Raw genomic sequence first — 20,787 nt, forward strand, 5'->3', positions numbered from 1 at the left:
CAGAATACATAAAAAGAGTTCAATAGTTTCCACAAAAATATTAGGCTAAGTATCACAGTTGTTTTCAACATTGGTAATAATAAACGTTTCTTGAGCACCAAATCAAAATATAATGATTTTTTAAAAGGTCATGTAATACTAAAGACTGGAGTAATGCCCACTAAAAACAGCTCTTTTTAAAAATTATTTTAAAATAAGTGTTAGTATAAAAACATATGTGACCCTGGACCACAAAACCAGTCATAAGTAGCACAAGCATGTTTGTTGCAATAGCCAAAAATACATTGTATGGGTCAAAATTATACATTTTTCTTTTATGCCAAAAATTATTAGGATATTAAGAAAAGATGATGTCCCATGAAGATATTTTGTAAATTTCCTACTGTAAATATATCAAACTTTTTTTGATTACTAATATGCACTGCTAGGAACTTCATTTGGACAATTTTATTGGTGATTTTCTAAATATTTAGATTTTTTTTGCACTCCCAGATTCCAGATTTTCAAATCTCGGCCAAATATTGTCCTTTCCTAACAAACCATACATCAGTGGAAAGCTAAACAAATTGACCCTTATTAGTGGTTTTGTGGTCCAGGATCACATATTTTACAATATTAATGTTTTCACTGTATTTTTGACCAAATAAATGCAACCTTGGTGAGAATACACTCTAAAAAATACAACCCAGCGCTGGGTGAAATATGGACAATACTAGCGACTGGGCTGTGTTGACCCATCGGTTGGGTTAAATGTTTAACACAAATCTGTGTTAAACATTTCACAAATCTATCATGTATATAGTTGATCTTAATGTTTTTATTTCACTGAGCTGATTTATTCTGTTTTCACTGAACCGTGTATTTCATTTAATAAGCTGCCACATATACAGATACATTTACAGATTGCTAAGCAAATCCACCTACCTGCTCTCTCACTTGGTCCTGTGTCCATCTCTGTCTCTCCTCTGGTGTGTGAGGTCGTACCTTAAAGTTCCTCTGGAGCTCCGGATTGTGTCTGGCAGGGGGAATGTTGAGGGATTTGGGTCTGCCGTCATGACGGTGAGGCTGAGGGTATGGGGCAGGGGCGGGCTCGGGTTTGGATCGTGTCTCTGGCTGGTAACCGCTCGGTGCTGGATCAGGCGCCAACTCCTCTGGACTCTGATCAGTGCCGCTGCTAAGACTGCCCATACTCATGCTCATCTTAATCTCAGCTACTATCTGATCAATATCCTCCTCCGCCTCCTCTCCCGTCTCTCCGTCAGTGCCTTTATGCCCTCGGTACGGCGACGCACGCACAGAGTTTCCGTTGTCCTCTGTGGCGTAGTAGTCTCCTGCGTAACCATCTCTGTCTTGCCCCACCTGTGGTTCTTCCTCCTGATCAGGGCAGTAACCCTCACTTCCTTCAACATCCTGCGCTTCTTGATCTTCAGCAGGAGGTGGAATTTGGTCTGGGTAGTGTTGGTGGTGGTGGTGATCGAGGACAGGTTCGGGTCTGCCGTCATACAGCTGCTGGTCAGAGTCCTGCTCGAGTACTTCACAACGCACTTCTCCATCATCACCATGTGCATCGTCCTCTCCCTCCACCCATTCCTCAACCGCTTCCTGGCACTCGTCTGTGTCCGGAGGTGGCTCGATGCGACCGTCCGGGTGTCCGTACTCTGGCTCATTACAGTCCATTCCCTCCAGGTAGCTGTCATCCTCAGGACAATAGCGGATATAATACGTCACGCCTTCATCCTCCTCCGGTAGCCCTTCATCGAAATCATCCTCTTCTTCATCAGATGTATTGTTGACGTAGTCTGAGCTAGAGTCTCCATCCAGACTGTCTGGGTGGCTGTGGTAGTCTCTGTGGGGGTGGTCTGGAGTGGTAGGCGTGGCTGGTCGGCTGTCTGTCAAATCTGCCTCTTCTTGGTTGTGGTAGGAGTGTTGGGACACCTCAGGGTCCCGGTGCTCTTCGTACTCCTCCTCAGGGTGCTCAGCGTCGGGGTACGGGGCTGGGCAGGAGCGTGGAGCTGAAGCGTGAGGCTCTGTGGCCATGCTGCTGTTGGTCCCTGGCCTCTTCCTCTGAGCCATTGAGAACCGCTCACAGGCCGATCATCACTGGAAACCTCAATCCTGCCAAACAAAAACACATTGATAATAAGTATGGCAACATTAATCAACACTTATATTGTTTAAAAACAGTCCGTTTAATAAATGAAGGTTGACAACAAACCCCTGGCACATAATAAAAACCACATGCAGGTGGAAATTCCCTTGTTTTGTGACCATTAAAACATCCTGCAAGTTTTATAGCTTAAAACGTCCTCATCATAAACAAAACATTTATTTAAATGGCTCGTTTGGATCTGAGGTACAAGGTGATGTCACCCAGGCACAAACATTTGCATAAACAGAGCAAAGCATCGACGAATAGTAATCTTCTAACCATATGCCCCGCCCACTGGCGTTCAGTAGCCTAACGGCTGATAACTTTTTCAGAGGTTTCAGAGGGGCAGAATGAGGGTTAAAAATAATATTTTTTTCATATATTTATTTGTTTTGTTTTGTTTTTGTGCAATAACTTTATTAATCATTATAAGTAAACCTCAAGGAACATGAAAACCTATGACCCCTTTAAAAGAGAGTGCCATGTTTCCAAGTCCCCAGAGCTGTACAACAGTCTAACCAGAACAGGTCTTGATGTGTGATACTGAACAGCTGAGCTGTAACACATCCATATATTCAAGCACTGTTGGGGTGTATCGATCTCTGAGTGGAGGCACAATCTCTTCTCAACTCTCAGCACCTGATCAATTTCAGTCATCCAGTCTGACTGATGTTCATTCCACATGTACTCCAGAACAATCATTGAACCGCTCCTGCTGAGAAGATGCGAAGAACAACTTTCAAAGTCTCCAAACCAGCCTAATTATGTCATCAGCATAATGGCAATTTAAATATTTGAACCATTACACTGACATATACATTTGTTTTCTCAGCAGATTCTACTAATCCAAACACAAGTCTACAAATTAAGTAGTTATGATTACCTTTCAAAATTTTCTTACGACCACATCAGATGGAAGACTTTTCAGACGCTCTCTAACTTCATTTCACACTCAAATGAGCACGGGTCAGATGACATGTTGTCAGGCCATATGTCAGTAGAAACAAATTTACCTGTCCTGTCAGCCTTTATACCGTGCTCGTAGAACACGCACTTTAATTGCATGCACTGTATCATTTCATATCAAAGTGTGAATTAATTCATATTCAGCAGTGGGAGCTCTTAAAGTAATAGCAACCAAATAACCTAATAACCCAGCTGATGTGATGTCTATTAATCAAATAACAAAAGAAAAAAGAGGATTTTAATAACTTTTGTACTTAGAGGATTCATCTATATTAATTTAGTATTTAGTGTTTGATAACGTCATTCAATTTCTGAATATTTCATACTTTCTGAAGGGCACAGGTAAGTAATGGGTTTATGTGAAGACTGTTCTAAGTTCACTTAAATTAGTTGATTTTTTCAAAGTCTAATAAATGTTAAAATTGACAGCTCTCAATTACACTGTAATGTTGAATGGTTATAGTCAATGGTTAAATATTAGGAAAAAAAGAAAGATTTTCTAGAGAGATCAGTAATATTGGTATTACATTAAAATATACTGTCTTTATATTGTTTCTACATTAATTTAAAGATTGAATGTGAAATTATTGCAATATAAAAGTATAATTAAAAACTTTAATGTTAGGTGGGATAATCGTGATTATTTCAGAAAAAATGTGCAGTTAATTTGTTATTTTTTTAAACAAATTTTAATCTAATTTAAATATTTTTGTAAAGAATATTTTGTATTTTTTTAAATAAATAAATAATTTAATAATAACCAAAAAAAAAAAAACTACATTCAACAAACTTAAGATTTTTACATGTTCTTAAAAGAAGTCTCTTATGCTCACAGAAGCTGAATTCTATTTGAATATATTTTAAATGTAATTTATTCCTTTGACAGCAAAGCTACATTTTCAGCATCATTACTCTAGTCTTCAGTGTCTCATGACCCTTCAAAAAATCATTTTAATATGCTGATTTGGTGCTCAGTGGTACTGCTTAATATTTTGATGCTTTTTTAGCATTATTTGGTGAATATAGAGTTCACTTTCAATCAATACATCCTTGCTGAATAAAAGTAAATTGAATATTTCTTTTAAAATAAATAAATCAATCTTACTAACTCTTGCTAAACTCTGGCTAAACTCTTACAAACTTTTGAAAAGTAATGTTTAAAAATTGAGATTATTCTTTTATGGTGGAGGCAGTGGAAATATTGGCAGTAAAAATGAAGAAAAAAAGGGCCCAAGTGGGCCATCAGAAAAGAAAACCCTTATTGTTAAGCAAGCACTGAACGTAGTATCAATAAATGTAATGTCTTTTGTAGAAAAATCTCTTTTTGCTGGCTCTTGAGCATTAAGATCTTGACATCTTGAGACCCACAGAAATGCTAGGATAAATCTCAGATGCCTAAATTGCAGTTTGAAAAGATGTGAACATGACAGAAAGAATGGTTGAAGTTTTCTGTCAGAAGCTTCTAAGAGTAGGCAAGACAAATTTCACCAACATAAAAAAGCAATTAGATGTCAGCGTTCGGAGATAAATCATGACAATAGTGGCTGTACAGAGGCTGCATAATCACACGCAGAATGTAAAACTCAAATCAAACGTGTAATGGTGTTGGTGTAAATCTTGTTCGCTCTCTCACAGACACACACACGCACACAATGCTATGTTGCTGTCTCCATCAGATGCCTGCAACAACAGCTTACGGAGAGACTTTTATTGCTGCTTTCCCTTTTGTTCATCCTTTTTCCCTGCCTTTAATTACGCCTTCCATCACCAGTCATTACAACAACTAATTATCATTGTGCTTGTTCTCTTCCAATCTTACAGCGCTCTGAGCATGTGTGTGACACTACATGAATTTGTCGACTTATAGAGCCTTTTATTGTCTACAGCTTTGTTTTTTCTTTGTGCCTTCACACACTATAGCATATTTAACCTTTATTAAACACATCGTCATAGTTAAACTCTGCCTGACTGATCATTTTAGATCTCTCACAACAACACCTCTTTGAAAAAAATCACTATACACCTGTTATAGAGGAGCATATAGCACAACAAGTATGTTATGAGCCCTCCCCCATCTTCAGTCAATCAATCCCAACTGACACTCTGGTAACTAAAGGCAACAGCCTCCCATGGGCACCCCTGACCTTTCACCTCATTGTTCAGTCATAAGCCACACCCAGGAATAATGTCTGGAGTGTGGTTAACTGAATTTATCACACACACACATACTCAGCGTACATATCATTTCCATTTACTGAAGCGGAATACATTACCATGCCAATGACCAGACTGTCAGGAAAGATGCACAAGAAATCAATCTTGTCTGCCCGGAACAATCTGGAACATGTTCATTTATGCACACCATATTTAATATGAAACATAAGGGCATTAAAGCAGCACTGCAGACAATATACTAAAACGAATGCAACCAGACAAACCAAACTTCCATTCAAGGGTTTTGGGGTTTTAAATATAAATCATAAAATTATTTAAATCTTTACAAAAATGTTGTTTAAGGATTAGCTGAGTTTCAGAATAAAAATCTCCTGATAATTCCGTAACCCTCATGTCATCCGAGATGTTCTTTCATTCGAAAAGAAATTGAAGTTTTTGAAGAAAAATTCTGGATTTTTCTCCATATGTTGAACTTCACTGGTGGTCAACGGGTTAAAGGTCCAAAATGCAGTTTTAATGCAGCTTCAAATGGCTCGACACGATCCCAGCTGAGGAATAAGGGTTTTACAGTTTAGGTCAAAAGTTTACATCCCCCTTTCAGAATCATTAAAAAGGTTTATTATTTTACCAAAATTTATGTTTTTTCTTCTGGAGAATCAGTGAGCGTTTGAACCTTTTGTAATAGCTGCATATGAGTCCCTCAGTTGTTCTCAGTGTGAAAGGGAAAAGGGAATGTAAAGTTTTGAGCGGGGTTATTTTTATAAATTAATTTATTATTTTCTCTTGTGGACTATATGTAAACATGTTTTATGTGAAATATCTTACTCAGGTCAGTACTAAATAAACAATAACAATGCATTTTGTATGATCCCTCTTATTTTGGTAAAATAATAAACATTTTTAATTAATCAGGGGGATGTAAACTTTTGACCTCAATTGTATCTAAAAAAAAAAAATCTATATTTTCAATCCTTTGCTAGGATTGTGTAGAGCCCTTTGAAACTGCAACTTGGACCTTCAAGCCGTTGGCCACCACTGAAGTCCAATGGAAATGTTTTCCTCAAAAACCTAATTTCTTTTTGACTGAAGAAAGAAAGTAATGCACATCTTGGATGACATTGGGGAGAGTAAATGATCAGGAAATTTTATTCTGAAAGTGAAGTAATGCATTAAATAAAATAGCTTTGACAGTCGTTTAAAGCTGTAATTCACCAAATTCTGTCATTTACTCACCCTTGTGTTTTACAAAAGGTTTGCTTACTTCGGTGGAAAACAAAAGTGTTTTTTTTTTTCTTTTGAAAGTCAGTGAGGTCCACAACAGCCCCATTGTAGTTGTGTACCCAAAAGCTAATATACAAATATGATGATGCTGGAATTTCTGTTTGGGCTCTGGAGGACAGAATTCACAAAAATTATTCTAATTTAAGAACACACTGTTTCAAATGCAAAACCACTGCTAGAGAAAACTATAAGGTTCTGATTCAGAACCTTATAGTTACTGAGATAAAGCATTTGTGACAACCAGTCCCAGTTTCCCCTGCACTAAATTACATCACATGACCCACACAATGTTTCATTATGGGCATTATAATGATTAAAACCTTGAAATAACTACAGAAAGTCCAGAAACAATATATGAAATATGCTTGTCTGAGGTGTTTTGGGAAGATATATTCATTTATTGGTTTCCCGGAAGCTAGCGACCTACTATGCCGCATCAGTATGATGCATGATTTCAATTTAACACCCACCGAAGCCATACATTTTCTGTAGGGGAAAAAGATTTACAGCACAAGCACCCTTTTGTGCTCGAAATAGCAGTTAAAGGCTTGAGTTACACTGCAAAGTTCCTCCCAGTGTGAACGTTTTTAGATTTAACAATCTGTAATAAGTAAATCATTATATAGTTTTCCCTCCAATTTTGATTAGTGTCCTGAGGTGTTTCATAATGGTTGTATTTAAGCACACAATGACATAAATAAGCTTTGAAACACTCAGCAGTGCAACTTAGACTCAATTTGCCAAGTAAAATAGCCAAAATCCAGATCTGCTCACTAGCAACATTCTGTTTTATTTCCAGCGAGCAGCAGTAAAGACCAGATACATTTGGTTACAAAACAGGAGGGGGTTAAACAAGCCTACACATTGTGCTAATTATTTCCTGGAGTTTTCCCAAACATCCCCAGCTTTAACTGAGCTAATGTGACTGTTAGCCTGGCTTATGTGTTGTGGTACTGACCTACACACACTGGAGGATAATTGCGTGGATTCGCTGACACGCTGACAATGTGAAAATTGGTTTCACAGCTGGACACATATGACTGTATAACAAGACAGATATGCCATAAGAGTTCTAATAAATAAGCCATTTGCATTTGATCACATTTTGCGTGGAATAAACCCTGTTGGAGACACATTAACAATAAGCGTTCAGCTTGTTATATGAAGCATTTGTAATAACCCCGATGATGCAACACAACGGTAAAAACAAAGGTGCTCTGGTAATTCTGAAACATGATTTGCTGGGTTTCTTTGCTAATGACAGTGTGGTTGAGAAGGTTACTATCGACAGGGGTCCTCATTACTGAAATCATAGAAGCAGAGGGAACTCTGGGTAGAAGTCCAAAGGGGCGAGCGCAGACAAACATTAATCTGTTCTTGTCCTTGGCGGTGTGAGCTACAGAATTGAATTTCATGGACTAAGGAGTTTAAGCAACCGGAGAGAGTTACAGTGATACTGTGGTATTGAGGAGAATGTCCAGTGTGTGCTCAGAATGGGAGACAGGAGACAGGACCTAATTTTCCCCAATTTGGTTAAAGAGGACCTATTATGCCCCTTTTTACAATATGTAATATAAGTTTCTGGTGTCCCCAGAATGTGTCTGTGACGTTTCAGCTCAGAATACCCCACAGATCTTTTATTAAAGCTGGTTAAATTTGCCCTTCTTTGGGTGTAAGCAAAAACATGCCGTTTTTGTGCATGTACATTTAAATGCAAATGAGCTGCTGCTGCTCACCCGCCCACTCCCCTTTAAGGTATTTTTAATCAAAATTAAATAAATAAATAGGCATATTTAATTCTGGGATGATTTTTTTTTTTTAGAGAAAACATACTACTGTGCAAAATGTTAATCATTTCACAGTTTATGCTGTTTTACATACTAGGAGGCAGTATATAGTATATACGGTGTAGTATGTAGTATGCAGCCTCAAAATATTACAAAAACAGACATTGTGCCCATTTATTGTGCTGCATTTTTAATAATCCCACTCTGTATTGTGATCTATCATCATGACGGTCAATGCACATAAGATTGCAATAAATAACAAAATGGTTCTTCCACGAATTCTAATTATTTATTTTTAATTTTATGGAACACAGTGTGTATGGACATACATACATTTTTGCTCCAAATTTTTTTCTATTGCTTTCCAGCTTTAACTGCTTTATTTTGGACATGCACACATGCACAGATATAAAAGAATGTTCTGTTCCATACTTCATATATTATAGAAGCCCACCACTGAATTAAAAAAAAAAAATTCTCACAATTTTGACTTTTTTTCTCAGAATTAAATAATAGAAACTAGCAATTCTGACTTTTTTTTCAGAATTGTGAGACTGGAACTTGCAATCGCAAGTTATAAAGTCAGAATTGCTTGATATAAAGAATTGCTTGATGTATTAAGTAGCAGAAATGGGCTTTCATAATATATGGAATATTCTTTCATACAGTTCAGGTCAAAAGTTTGCATCCCCCTGTCAGAATCATTAGAAATGTTAATTATTTTGCCAAAATAAGAGGGATCATACAAAATGCATGTTATTGTTTATTTAGTAGTGACCTGAATAAGATTTTTCACATAAAAGATGTTTACATATAGCCCACAAGAGAAAATAATAGTTGAATTTATAAAAATGACCCGTTCAAAAGTTTACATCCGTTTGATTATTACTACTGTGTTCTTACCTGAATGATCCACAGCTGTGTTTTTTTGTTTAGTGATAGTTGTTCATGAGTCCCTTGTTTGTCCTGAACAGTTAAACTGCCCGCTGTTCTTCAGAAAAATCCTTCAGATCCCACAAATTCTTTGCATTTTCCAGCAATTTTTGTGTATTTGAAACCTTTCCAATAATGACTGTATGATTTTGAGATCCATCTTTTCACACTGAGGACAACTGAGGGACTCATATGCAACTATCACAGAAGGTTCAAACGCTCACTTGTGCTCTACAAGGAGAAACAATGCATTAAAAGCCAGGGGGTGAAAACTTTTGAACAGAATGGAAATGTGCACATTTTTCGTATTTTTCTTATTTTTCATTTAGTGCTGCCCTTCAGAGGCCACAGAAGATAGTTACATGTTTCCCAGAAGACAAAATAAGTTAAATTTACCCTGATTGTCAAATTCGGGTCTTAATGCATCGTGTTTCCTTCTGGAGCATCAGTTTGTTGGAAACGGTTCAAATACACAACAAATACACAGCAGGTAGTTTAACTGTTCAGGACAAACAAGGGACCATCTATCACTAAATAAAAAAAAAAAAAAACAGCTGTGGATCATTTAAGGAACAACAGAGTATTAAGAATCAAGGGGATGTAAACTTTTGAAAGAGGTTCAAATTCAACTATTATTTTCTCCTGTGGACTATATGTGAATGTCTTTTATGTGAAATGTCTTATTCAGGTCAGTACTAAATAACCAATAACATGCATTTTGTATGATCCCTCTTATTTTGGTAAAAAAATGACATTTTTCTATTTTACTACATTTTAACAATGCAATTTATTCCTGTATTACTCCCATCTTATTTTGCTTTTTATATCTAATATTTTTGTGGAAACTGTGGTACATTTTTTTGGGATTCTTTGATGAATAGAAAGTTCAAAACAATAGCATTTATTTGAAACAGAATTTTTTAAACAAAATTCAAATCATACAGCACATCAATCTGAATTAGGGATACTACAAATCAAAGATCCACTGCTTTCATTGTAATTTATTCTCATTTTTCGGTTCATACCATCAGAGAAAAAGGAATTAGGACACGAGCTACACATCTGTGAACGTAGGACAGACTGTGAATAAGTCCATTTGAAACTCAGAGGTGATGAGAACTGAGATGAGTTCAATTCCCACAGTGCAATTCTTCATCCTCCAGTTCCTTCTGCAAGTCTGGGCATTTTGCAGGCATCTTCACTTCCAGTGGTGTCTTCCAGCGTGAGAACGGAGGAGTGATGCCTGGCGCAGCCGTAGTGGTGTGCTGCCTCCTGTAAACAGGCTTATTTATTTCTGAAATGAGCTACAGCTTTAACGCACAGTGGGACACTTTTCTTGTTTCCTTGACAAATGTCTCTACTCTGTCACTTACTGCAGATGAGCGAGGAGATGAGAGAATTGGATTCTTCCTTACCATCCGTGCGATGGAGAGATGTGAGGCTATGCAACACTCTGCTTCCCTGCTTCATTCACTGCTGTCTTTAAGACAAAACAACGGTTGTTCCTTATCTATAAAACACGGTCATTGTTTATCTGGTGCTGAGACAGCAGATACAGCCAGAGCATCATGGCTTTACACATCTCACTAACTATCTGCTGTATACAAAGCACACACATTAACCGCTTATCATTGAGAAAAGATTAAGAAATGAGATGAAATGAGTTCGTGAGCATCTCCTTAGCACATCTTCACAGGAAAGTTGAGCGTAAACAGCAGTGAATCCAGCATCAGTGAGGCCTAATCCTCTTTACTCTTTTGGACTCTGGTTAGCCAATGGGACGCTTACGCCTGTTAATGACTTGCTTTATCAAGCGTGGCTTAGTCATTAAAGATGTGAAAGAAAGTCAGCCAGAAAAATTAGACTTGCGCCGAATAAATTCATGCTACACTTCACTTCTGAAGAGACAGGGCATGAACCAAAGAGCGGCAGTATTTGGCATATGAAATGCATATTAAAGAGCAGGTCATATGGGTTTTCAAAAAAGATCTTTTTTGCAGTAACGTAGCTATCCTTTAATGTAAACAGTCTGCAAAATTGTTAATCAAAATGCATTATACATAAACACACTGTCTCTCAAAAGAAAGAGTCGACTCAGAATCGCCTTAACGAGTCGTTGTATTTTCGATTCTTCTGCCTGTTACCGATCTACATCACTGGATAACATATTAGCATAATTCCCACCCTTCCGTGAAATACAAACAGTCTGACCTGCCCACAAACATTTCCGCTAGTTAGTGTGTTTACATCATGTCAAGAAGAGGCTGTGTTCCACAGCCAATCTTGGCTTTTATCTTCTTCATGCTTCTAATCTTCTGTATTTGGACCAACAAGTCTCTGAACCACAACCTGTAAGTACGATTAATACATTTAGTGAGTGAGTGCTCAAAATATCTAGTTGTTTGTGCTAATATGTGATGTATACCTAGTGCAGCTTTAGGTTTCCAGGGTAACCACAATCTTGCTGTCTTGTTGAAAAAGTTTTGATAATTCACTGTGTACCCACTATTTCCTAAGAATGTGCTGATTAATGTAGACTGTCATTGTTCTAATTACTTTGTTTATCAATAATGTAACAGACATATTTTGGTTTACAAACTATATAGTTTTTTATCAGTTGCACTCGGCTAACGTATCCACCACTACAGCTAAACTTTAGCTGTGGGCACAATTTGCTTGTATAAGTGTTAAAGGGGTCATCGGATGCCCATTTTTCACAAGTTGATATGATTCTTCAGGGTCTTAATGAAAAGTCTATAATATACTTTGGTTAAAAATTCTCAATGGTAATGTAAAACAACATCCTTTTTACCTTGCCAAAATCAGTTCTGCAAAAATCATCCTGTTCTGGTCAAGGTTGCTTTAAATGTTAATGAGCTCTGCTCGCCCCGCCCCTCTCTTCTCTCTGTGGAGTGACGAGCCTGTTTACTTTAGCTGCGTTTAGCCACTAAACTTGCTAACTAGCATGTTATTAGGAAAGGCGATCGCAAAGATTCATAAAAAAAAAAACCTTATACTCACTTCTGCTGTAGGTGAAGCTGGATCACAAATGATTTGCGCGAACATAGACGGATATATGTAGATCGGGAGGCGCATTCCATTCACAAACAAACATAATCCACAGCATCTTCAGCGGCTCAGAGGTCGGGAGTAAATGACGACCACTACGTTCATTATTACATCCAGCCACACAACACCTTAATCACTCAATCAGAGATATTCTTGTCTAACTTACATCCCTGCTCCAGCATCGAAACAATGGAGGTTGGACTGTTACAGCTGATTTAAGGCGGGTTAGAGGTAAGACGCTCATGTCAATCAACTATCGTGGGAGCGGCCTCTGAGAACGGCTCGATTTGAAAAAGGGGATATTATTTTTACAGATTAATTAAAAACCACTGCATGGATTTTTATCATTATAGGGTAGATTTGTACATACACTGCCAACACACATTAATGTTCAGGGAACATTGCATCCGATGACCCCTTTAAACAAAACGTTTTTTATGTCATTATTTTAAGAAAGGATTGGAGCACAATATTATTGTTTTATGTAAAGGTGCATGCTCAGGGTTGCCAGGTTTTCACAACAAAACCCGCCCAATTGCTACTCAAAAATAGCCCTGTCTCATTTCGAGGGGGATCCCTGCGTTGCAGGTGTAAAATACATGCTTTATGTCGGGGCTGCTCTGGTTCATTTAAATTCCAGGGCCTAAATATGAGTTATCGGGAACGCTTCAACCCGCGACTTCAAAAAGAGATAGTGTCGCTCGCTAATTTGCTCAAACACTCCTCTCTGTTCCAATCACAATAGGTTTGACCAGCTGAAAAATCAGAGCAGAGTAGGCTAATGTAAGGGAGGGGTTTACAGGCATTACGCTTAAAACTCGAACAAACCACCTCAAAAGCACTGACAAATGACTCTATGTATAAATGTATATTCTGAGAAAATTACAATGTTTTCTCACCTTATTTAAACCTGTTGTAGGGGACTTCAACACAGTATTAGGACACTTTAAAAACCATATGACCTGCTCTTTGACAAAAATGACTGAACTAATTGGAATAACTAGTTGTACTAGTTGGAATAACATTTATTTCTGTATGAGCTTTATTTATTGCAGTATGTCACTGTATGTAATTTTCAAACTTTGTATGAGCCAAAACAAGTAATGAAAATTGTATTTGACAGCAAAAAGAACCAATTTTATCTGCTTTTCTTTTAGCAGTGCTGCCAATCCCTAGTTTGAAAACCCCAGGCGAATTACATGACTATGTTAATCATGTAATACCATAGTAAAACCATCTAGGGCTGGAAAAATGAAACATTCTTAGAAATACATTCTTATCAACAGTAATTTTCTTCTTTTCTGACTTCAGAATAAAGTTCATACTTTGTACTGTCAAAAACACTTCTTAATGTTCTTGTCTTTTAAAATTGTTATGAAGAAAACACTTTAGAAAAATGTTAATTTCTGAAAATAATTATTTAAAAATCAATCACAGGCTCCTAAAGTTAGCCTTTAACTTGTCTTAAATACCTAAAGGTAAAATGTTAAAAGAATGTAATTGGTTGTTTCACCTATTTAACTTCATAATATAACACCACCTACGTACATATTACTGTGGATGTGCATGAGTACTTTGAGATTAATTAGTTAGTAATTTTGACATTTTTGCTTGCATTAATGATTGATTGTAATCTGCAGGCAGTGCAAAAAAACAGCCTTTGAAGTAATTTTTGTTGATCAGTGAGTCTTAGACAAGAAACACCATACAATCAGATAACAACAAAGCCTGTTCTTATGAAAATATACTTCTCAAGAATTGCACTTAAAAAGAACATTCTTATATAAAGTTCTTAGAATTTATCTTTTAACATTTCTTTCTCACTTACTTTCTTTTTGTGAATCCTGCCCTAGTGATGTTGCCCAAGTATTTCTCTGCAAGAGAAAGATATAGGTCTAACAAGGGTGAACTTATCTAATCATTTTATATACCTCTCTCTCTCTCTTTTGCAAGAAAAAGTGCATAATATAAAGGTTAGAAAAAAGAAAAAGTTAAAAGCAAGACATGAAGGATCCACTGTGATAGAAGAACTTGCTCTTTTCATAATGGTAGGCAGAAACCCCACTGTGCAGTTACTCTTGCCACTGTATTCTGAATAAAAGTCTTCCATGTTGGAAACCGAGGTGCAGTATGTGTGGACCTTATGCATCAGAACTGTCTGAATCACAGTCATTACAGCTCACCTTGTTCCTCACTCCCAACCGCTTTCATGTCTCATTTTCAACTGCAGGTTTGGTCAGCCACGACTTCAGTTTCACCTCTAACTCTCAGAATTCGAGTGAAAGTGAAAATGAATATGGAGATTATAATCACACCCTGACTGAGAAGATAGCTTTACAATGTATCTTCCTCTTGTCTGTTCATAAGCCATTATTAAAACTTAATTCACCAGCAGGTTCTATTAATCTGTTGGCACATTTATGGTTGTTACGATTTATAGGTAACACTGAGTTTACCTCCTTTTTTATCTGTAGAATACTGTTGGAGTTTGTACTTCATCTTTCATAGATGAATTTTGAAGACAAACATTAGAGAAGATATCGGAAACTCCTCCCTGCAGAGCAGTACTCTGGGGTTTTGCTTTGTGCTTCAGTATTCCGACTCTCCTTGCAAGGAGAAAGCACCGTTCTCTCATTGAGATTCTAGGTGTGTGCTCGTCTGTCTCTCGCTCACTGCAGGGAGGGGAGTGCTTATTTCCTGGACTTACGCTACCCCAAACCTCTTCCAAGGCCAGACCACCAGACCAGCCTACTCTCCAAATCACCACGGCAACACTCTTTTGTTGGAGACCACCGCCGGCATTCATAGCCCTGAATAATGGCTAACTGGTGGGCATCACGGTGGTGGGTCAAAACAAGGTCCAAATGCATTTCAACGGTGTGCAGCTGAGAAAAGACAATTCAAGAACACAGTATTCCTAAATCATGGGATACATTTTCTAGAGTTTTAAACAAATAGATGGCAAACAATGAAAACAAAATTATTTTTTTTTAGTACAAGAACGTTTTCTATATTCAAATACTGTAGGTCATATAGAGTGGAATACAGATCATGCATCAAATGGACTGCTTTTATAGTTCCTTATTTGTGTTTGACAAAATAATACATGGTTTTATGTGGAATAATACTTTTTTTCTGTTCAAAACAGCTTTTGAATTTCAGTCTTCTGTTGTTATCAATAAATGGCAAAAAATCATTAAAATGATTCAAGCTGAAATGGGTTAGAGTGAATAAATATATATATTTAGAATTTATTTCTACTTAATTTGGGAGAATTATTTCTTTGAAAACCTATTTCAAATAGCTTAATAGGTCATAATTGCATGATTTCAGTTTTCTTTTATTTGAAATAAAAACATAATAATACACGCATGAACAGGGAGAGCGTGTTTAAGGAAGATTCGGGCAGAAATGGGTTAGCGTGTTATAGTTATAATTAAGCCCCCCAAGGGTACCATGTTAATGAAATAGCTGTGTGAATGGGTTCAGCCAAACCACACTCACTTTCATGCCCTCTCTCTCGCCTCTCTCTCTCTTCCTTTCCTTCTGTATCTGTCCTCCCTGAAAGCTGCAAGCAAATCACCTGCTAATAATTGTCCTTACACATGCCTGCTGGTGCTGGCAGCAATAACTGTTTAAAAGTTCACACCAAGAAGTCACACCAACTGGATGAAAATACAGACAGCTGTTTAAAACACACACACAAACAGTTGAAGAACAAAATGTAAATAAACAAATTAATAATAATGATGATGGCCTGTTTTCACCTGGTCATGCAGTTTCTCTGATCAGATGTTAAAACGGCTCTATTTACACTTGGCCAGATAAATGTGTCTCTGCAAAACAGATATAAATCCGATCTTCAGATCTCACGCTATATGCAAATGTACCATCACTTTAACGAAAGCAACATATATGGGGCTTTCCTGGAATTCGGTAGCTTTTGTGTCCCTTGTAAAGATCATGATATTATTGCCTAAAATTTTCAACAACATCAAGTTTCTAGACCAATTATAGGTTTGTAAACATTCAGGATGCGCGCACATCATGGTTGCCAAAAACCTGGGAGAGACAGCCTTTACGGTTAGAGAATTACACGGATAAGGTTAGATTTTAAAAGATTATAGATTATATTGATAAGATGTAATTTTCAAAACGTTCTCTGCATATTACAAGAGCTTGTCACCCAGCGATAAGCACTGTTATAGTCTTACAGATCCAAAACAGTGATGCCGTTTTTTTGTGGGCGGAGCCTATCTGGTGGCAGAAAATAAATTTTTCAAGTGGTAGTCTATGGAGCCATGGAATAAAAGAATAAAAAAGGTCTATTTAATTTTATATTTCAAAATTCTGACTTTATTCTCGCAATTCCAAGATTATATCTCACAATTCTAATATGGAAAAACAACTCATCATTCTCTCTTTTCCTCTCGGCTCAGAATAGCTGTTTATATCCCACACTTCTGGCTTTTTTTCCCTCAGAATTGACAAACTCACTAAGTGAGTTATAAAGTCCGAATTAGGAGACATAAACTTGCATTGTGAGATAAAATAAATAAATGTTAAATGTTAATAGTAATAGGACAGTAATAGGTTCTGACAGATATTTCATGCTGTAACTGTAGAGCTAATATAATACGTCCCCTATAAACAGCACATGTGAATATTATGTAGACCTAGTTTTCATCCATAGTAAGTCCGTTTAAATGTCTGCGTTTAGCTTCAAATGGCGTCTTTGATGACAGTATTCTATAAAAATGATCTGCATTCTGATTTTGACATCAAAAGGCACAAAAATATATTTTTCACTTATTCCATGGATTTTACCCGTTTACCTCCACTTGTGTTTTTCTGCAACCACTATGCACGCGCAGCTGAAGTGACGTAACTGTGACGTCTACTCTGAACTGGTCAACACCTTTTGACCTTTAAGATATTTAATTTTTTTTTTTGAATTCTAAACATTTTACAGCATTTTAAACCACCAAATATAATCATTTTTCATATGTCCCCAGACCTGTGGCTGCCATTTTAATGATGAATACAATATCAGCTATTTTTTTTTCCACATTGTTTGGTATATCAGTAATAGTTTTCTGTAATGTGTAGATATTTTCCAAGTATTAAATTCATTTAAAAAAAATAATAAAGGTTTTTAGCTTGTCCCTCAAAATATTGTACACCCTGTTATGTTCAACTACTGGCCGAAAAAGGAAAAAGGAAATCACATCATATCAAATGGCTGACATCATTTCATTAGAGGAAAAAACAACTTAGGAAGGTGAGAGAGAGCCTGTGTTTTATTCATTTTTACTTATTTTATCTTTCAAATTTGATGTGGTCAACATCAACATGTCCACCCTGTTAAGGGGAATATGAAAAAAGTAAATAGAAATTCTTTTTTGTAAAAGTATCATTTTGAAAAAAACATTCAATTCTTTATTTGACAGACCTTCTGTGTTAGCTTTTTTTTTTTTTTGCTCTGTCCTTTTTGCTCAGTGTAATGAAATCAGCTGCTCATCCCCAGGTTTGCATGTAGCATTAGCACTCTTATATCTGACAATAACATTTCATATAACAACCCAGCAGGCACACAACATCATAAGACGTTGATATTTGGATCAATTCAGTTTGCGACGTCTGGTGACCAAAATTCACTGTCAATGTTAATTTGATGTCCAATACCGACATCAGCTGACGTTGATATTTAGTTGTTTTTAGGTTGTGTAACCAAAATCTGAAATGTAGTCAATGTCAAATTGGTGTCAAATACTGACGTCAACCCGAATTTCATTCTCAACCACTATACCACTATACAGTTTCATCTGGAATGCATACCAAAGGTTGCCAGGTTTTCACAACAAAACCCGACTGTAACGACATTCATAGAACGGGAAGAAGGAGGCAGGAACCGGCGAACATTCAGACAGTTTAATAATAAAATTAACAAATAGCCCCTCACGGACTGCCGCACACAAAACACGAAATAAAGTCCAGGCCTGGTCCTCTCTCGTCTTCCACTGTCGTCGCTCCTCCTTTTATCCTTCCGGAGCTCCTCTGTGGGACTCGAGACCGGTGAGTGGCGCAGGTGTCGTTCAATATCATTATACTCCACCGGCCTCGTTCCGTTCCCACAGCTCTCGGCCCCGCCCCACTCGTCACACCGCCCAATTGCAACTCAAAACTAGCCCAGTCACATTTTGAGGGGGGGGGTAAAATACATGTTTTTCAGCAGGGTTTCTCCGGTAAAATTTGCATTCCAGTGGCTAAATATCACGTTATAGGGGGCGCTACAACCTGCGGCAACAATGTTAAAGTAGCCCAATTCCATGGAAAAAACGTGGACTTGGCAACACTGTGCATCCCAGACCACCCCCTTGAAGTGGTTTGAGCAATCGGATTAAAATTTTTCTATCTTTTCATGATCGGATAGCTATCTGTTTAGAGAAAGCGCATGAAGTGACCAGGTGACGACATTGAAGAATTTCTAAAAGAGATGTACTTAAAAACTCATCTGAGAAGAAAGTAAAAGAGATTCTGAGGAAGAAAATCATACTAACCAGAACGTACAGTAAGTGAAGACGCATCCAAGCCACATTACATGACAGACCCAGGCAGCTCATTCAGCCTTCATCCTTTTAAATTATACAGCTAAGATAATCGCACACCTAATAAGACACACATAACTCTCTCTATAATGGTTATGTGAGCTACCGCTGCCATACGCACCTGCATGTACTCTCTGTTCTTTCTACTTTACATTTGAAACTAGAATCATTGTCATGTCTTTTGTGAGAGTTAAAGGTATTGCTCACCTAAATATCATTTACATACCATCCTGTTGTTCCAAACCTGTATACGCAAAAGCAAATTTTTTTTCTTTTCCACACAATGAAAGTCAGCAGGGTCCAATGTCGAGCTGAAAAAATCATCTTTGTGCTCAGCAGAAGAAAGAAAGTCATACAGGTTTGGAACAACATGAGGATCAGTAAATGATGACAGCATTTTCATTTTTGGGTGAACCTTTTAAGTCAGCAGGAGCTGCGGTGCAGAGCACATAACAGCTGTTTACATGGCAGACACTTAACACTATGTCAAGTTCACACAGGAAGGAGAAAATTATGCAGAACTGAAACATGCATTTGAATTTATAAATGTTGCATATACAATATATATAGAATTCTTTCTGCTTCCACTATAATGGCTCCCTATTTCTAGCACGCAAGTGAAAACCTGCCCACACAATACACACTTTTAGCACTTGGTGTGTGAAATGCATCATAATCCACCAACCTCCCAGAACTCCTTAAAAACTACAGAGTCATTCTTAAAACCCTCAAAACGCATTAGCAACAACCTAGCACAACATCCACAAGGCAGAAAATTTTGACAGCAATGATTCAGCTCACATATACACTCAAAAACACATAGGCAAGCACATACAAACATGTTCATAATCTTCCCCAAAGCAGCACATCTCACAGATGGTATGGGAAACATGGGATGTTGAGTTGTGTGTTTCTCTCTCTGAACACCTGCTGAGTGTCTGGCTCAGTCACTCATTAGTAAAACTGACCAGCAGGCAACAATACCCGTCGGTCCAGTGCTGTCCACACTACCTTTATTGCCATGCCTTCGAGCACAGCACAGGGGGAAGCCACAGATGGCCTCAAATATGACACAAATAAAGAATCAAAGCGTAAATGAAGAGGAAAAGAGTAGAAGGACAACTTGGCAGGGAATGGCAGTGCTGCTTGAGTTGACTTGAATATGTGAGTGAGTCAGTCAGTGAGTCAGTCAGTGAGCAAACTGGGACATTTCACTGTTTGTATCACTCTGCTTGCCTGTGTTCACAGCATTACAAAGTATTTGAGGTTTTGTGCAGAGTGAGGAACTTGTTATTTGAAAGTCGGAGCATCTGTGTTTTCTCTCAGTTCTCTAACCAGTGAACAGGGAATAGGACAGGGAAAAGTCAAAGTGGAGCTGGATTCTTTTGGGGTTAATTACACTGGAAGAGAGAAAAAGGCAATGGTCTGAAACACAAGTTACTGATATTAAGTTCTTGTTCACTGAACTGTTGTATTAAAGGTGACATAACATGAAAATAAGACTTTTTCCAAGTTAAAGCGCTATAATCGGGTCCCCGGTGCATTTACCAACCCACAAAATGTAAAAAAGAACAACCCAGTCATTTTTTTTGGTAAACCTTTTTCTGGAAGCTTGTGAAAAACTGAGCCGGGCAGATTTGACGTAGACACAGGATTTTATAATATTACCGCTCCTTAATCTGCATGTTTCCACCCACGGTGCCGCCACTGTGTTTTCGCAAGCGACAGCGCTGTATCAGTTCTAACGCCATGGCAAAAGTTCAAACAAAGCATGCTAACTGTTCTGTTGTTGGCTGCACAGATGAGCACAGAACACTAT

The 20,787-nt window shown here is 37.5% G+C and overlaps 1 protein-coding gene across 5 annotated transcripts in view; it reads right to left on the reverse strand.

Moving 5' to 3' along the window:
- Nucleotides 1-20,787, reverse strand: part of apba2b (amyloid beta (A4) precursor protein-binding, family A, member 2b) — a 100,415-nt gene that overhangs the window by 38,315 nt on the left and 41,313 nt on the right. For all 5 annotated transcript variants that reach the window (XM_051114552.1, XM_051114551.1, XM_051114549.1 and 2 more), the window contains one exon: nucleotides 925-2,115. In XM_051114552.1, the coding sequence (XP_050970509.1) occupies nucleotides 925-2,073 (1,149 nt within the window). In that variant the 5' untranslated portion in view covers nucleotides 2,074-2,115. The remainder of the gene's footprint in view (nucleotides 1-924; nucleotides 2,116-20,787) is intronic.

This window comes from Labeo rohita, chromosome 7 (genome assembly GCF_022985175.1).
Source record: "Labeo rohita strain BAU-BD-2019 chromosome 7, IGBB_LRoh.1.0, whole genome shotgun sequence".
Taxonomy (NCBI): domain Eukaryota; kingdom Metazoa; phylum Chordata; class Actinopteri; order Cypriniformes; family Cyprinidae; genus Labeo; species Labeo rohita.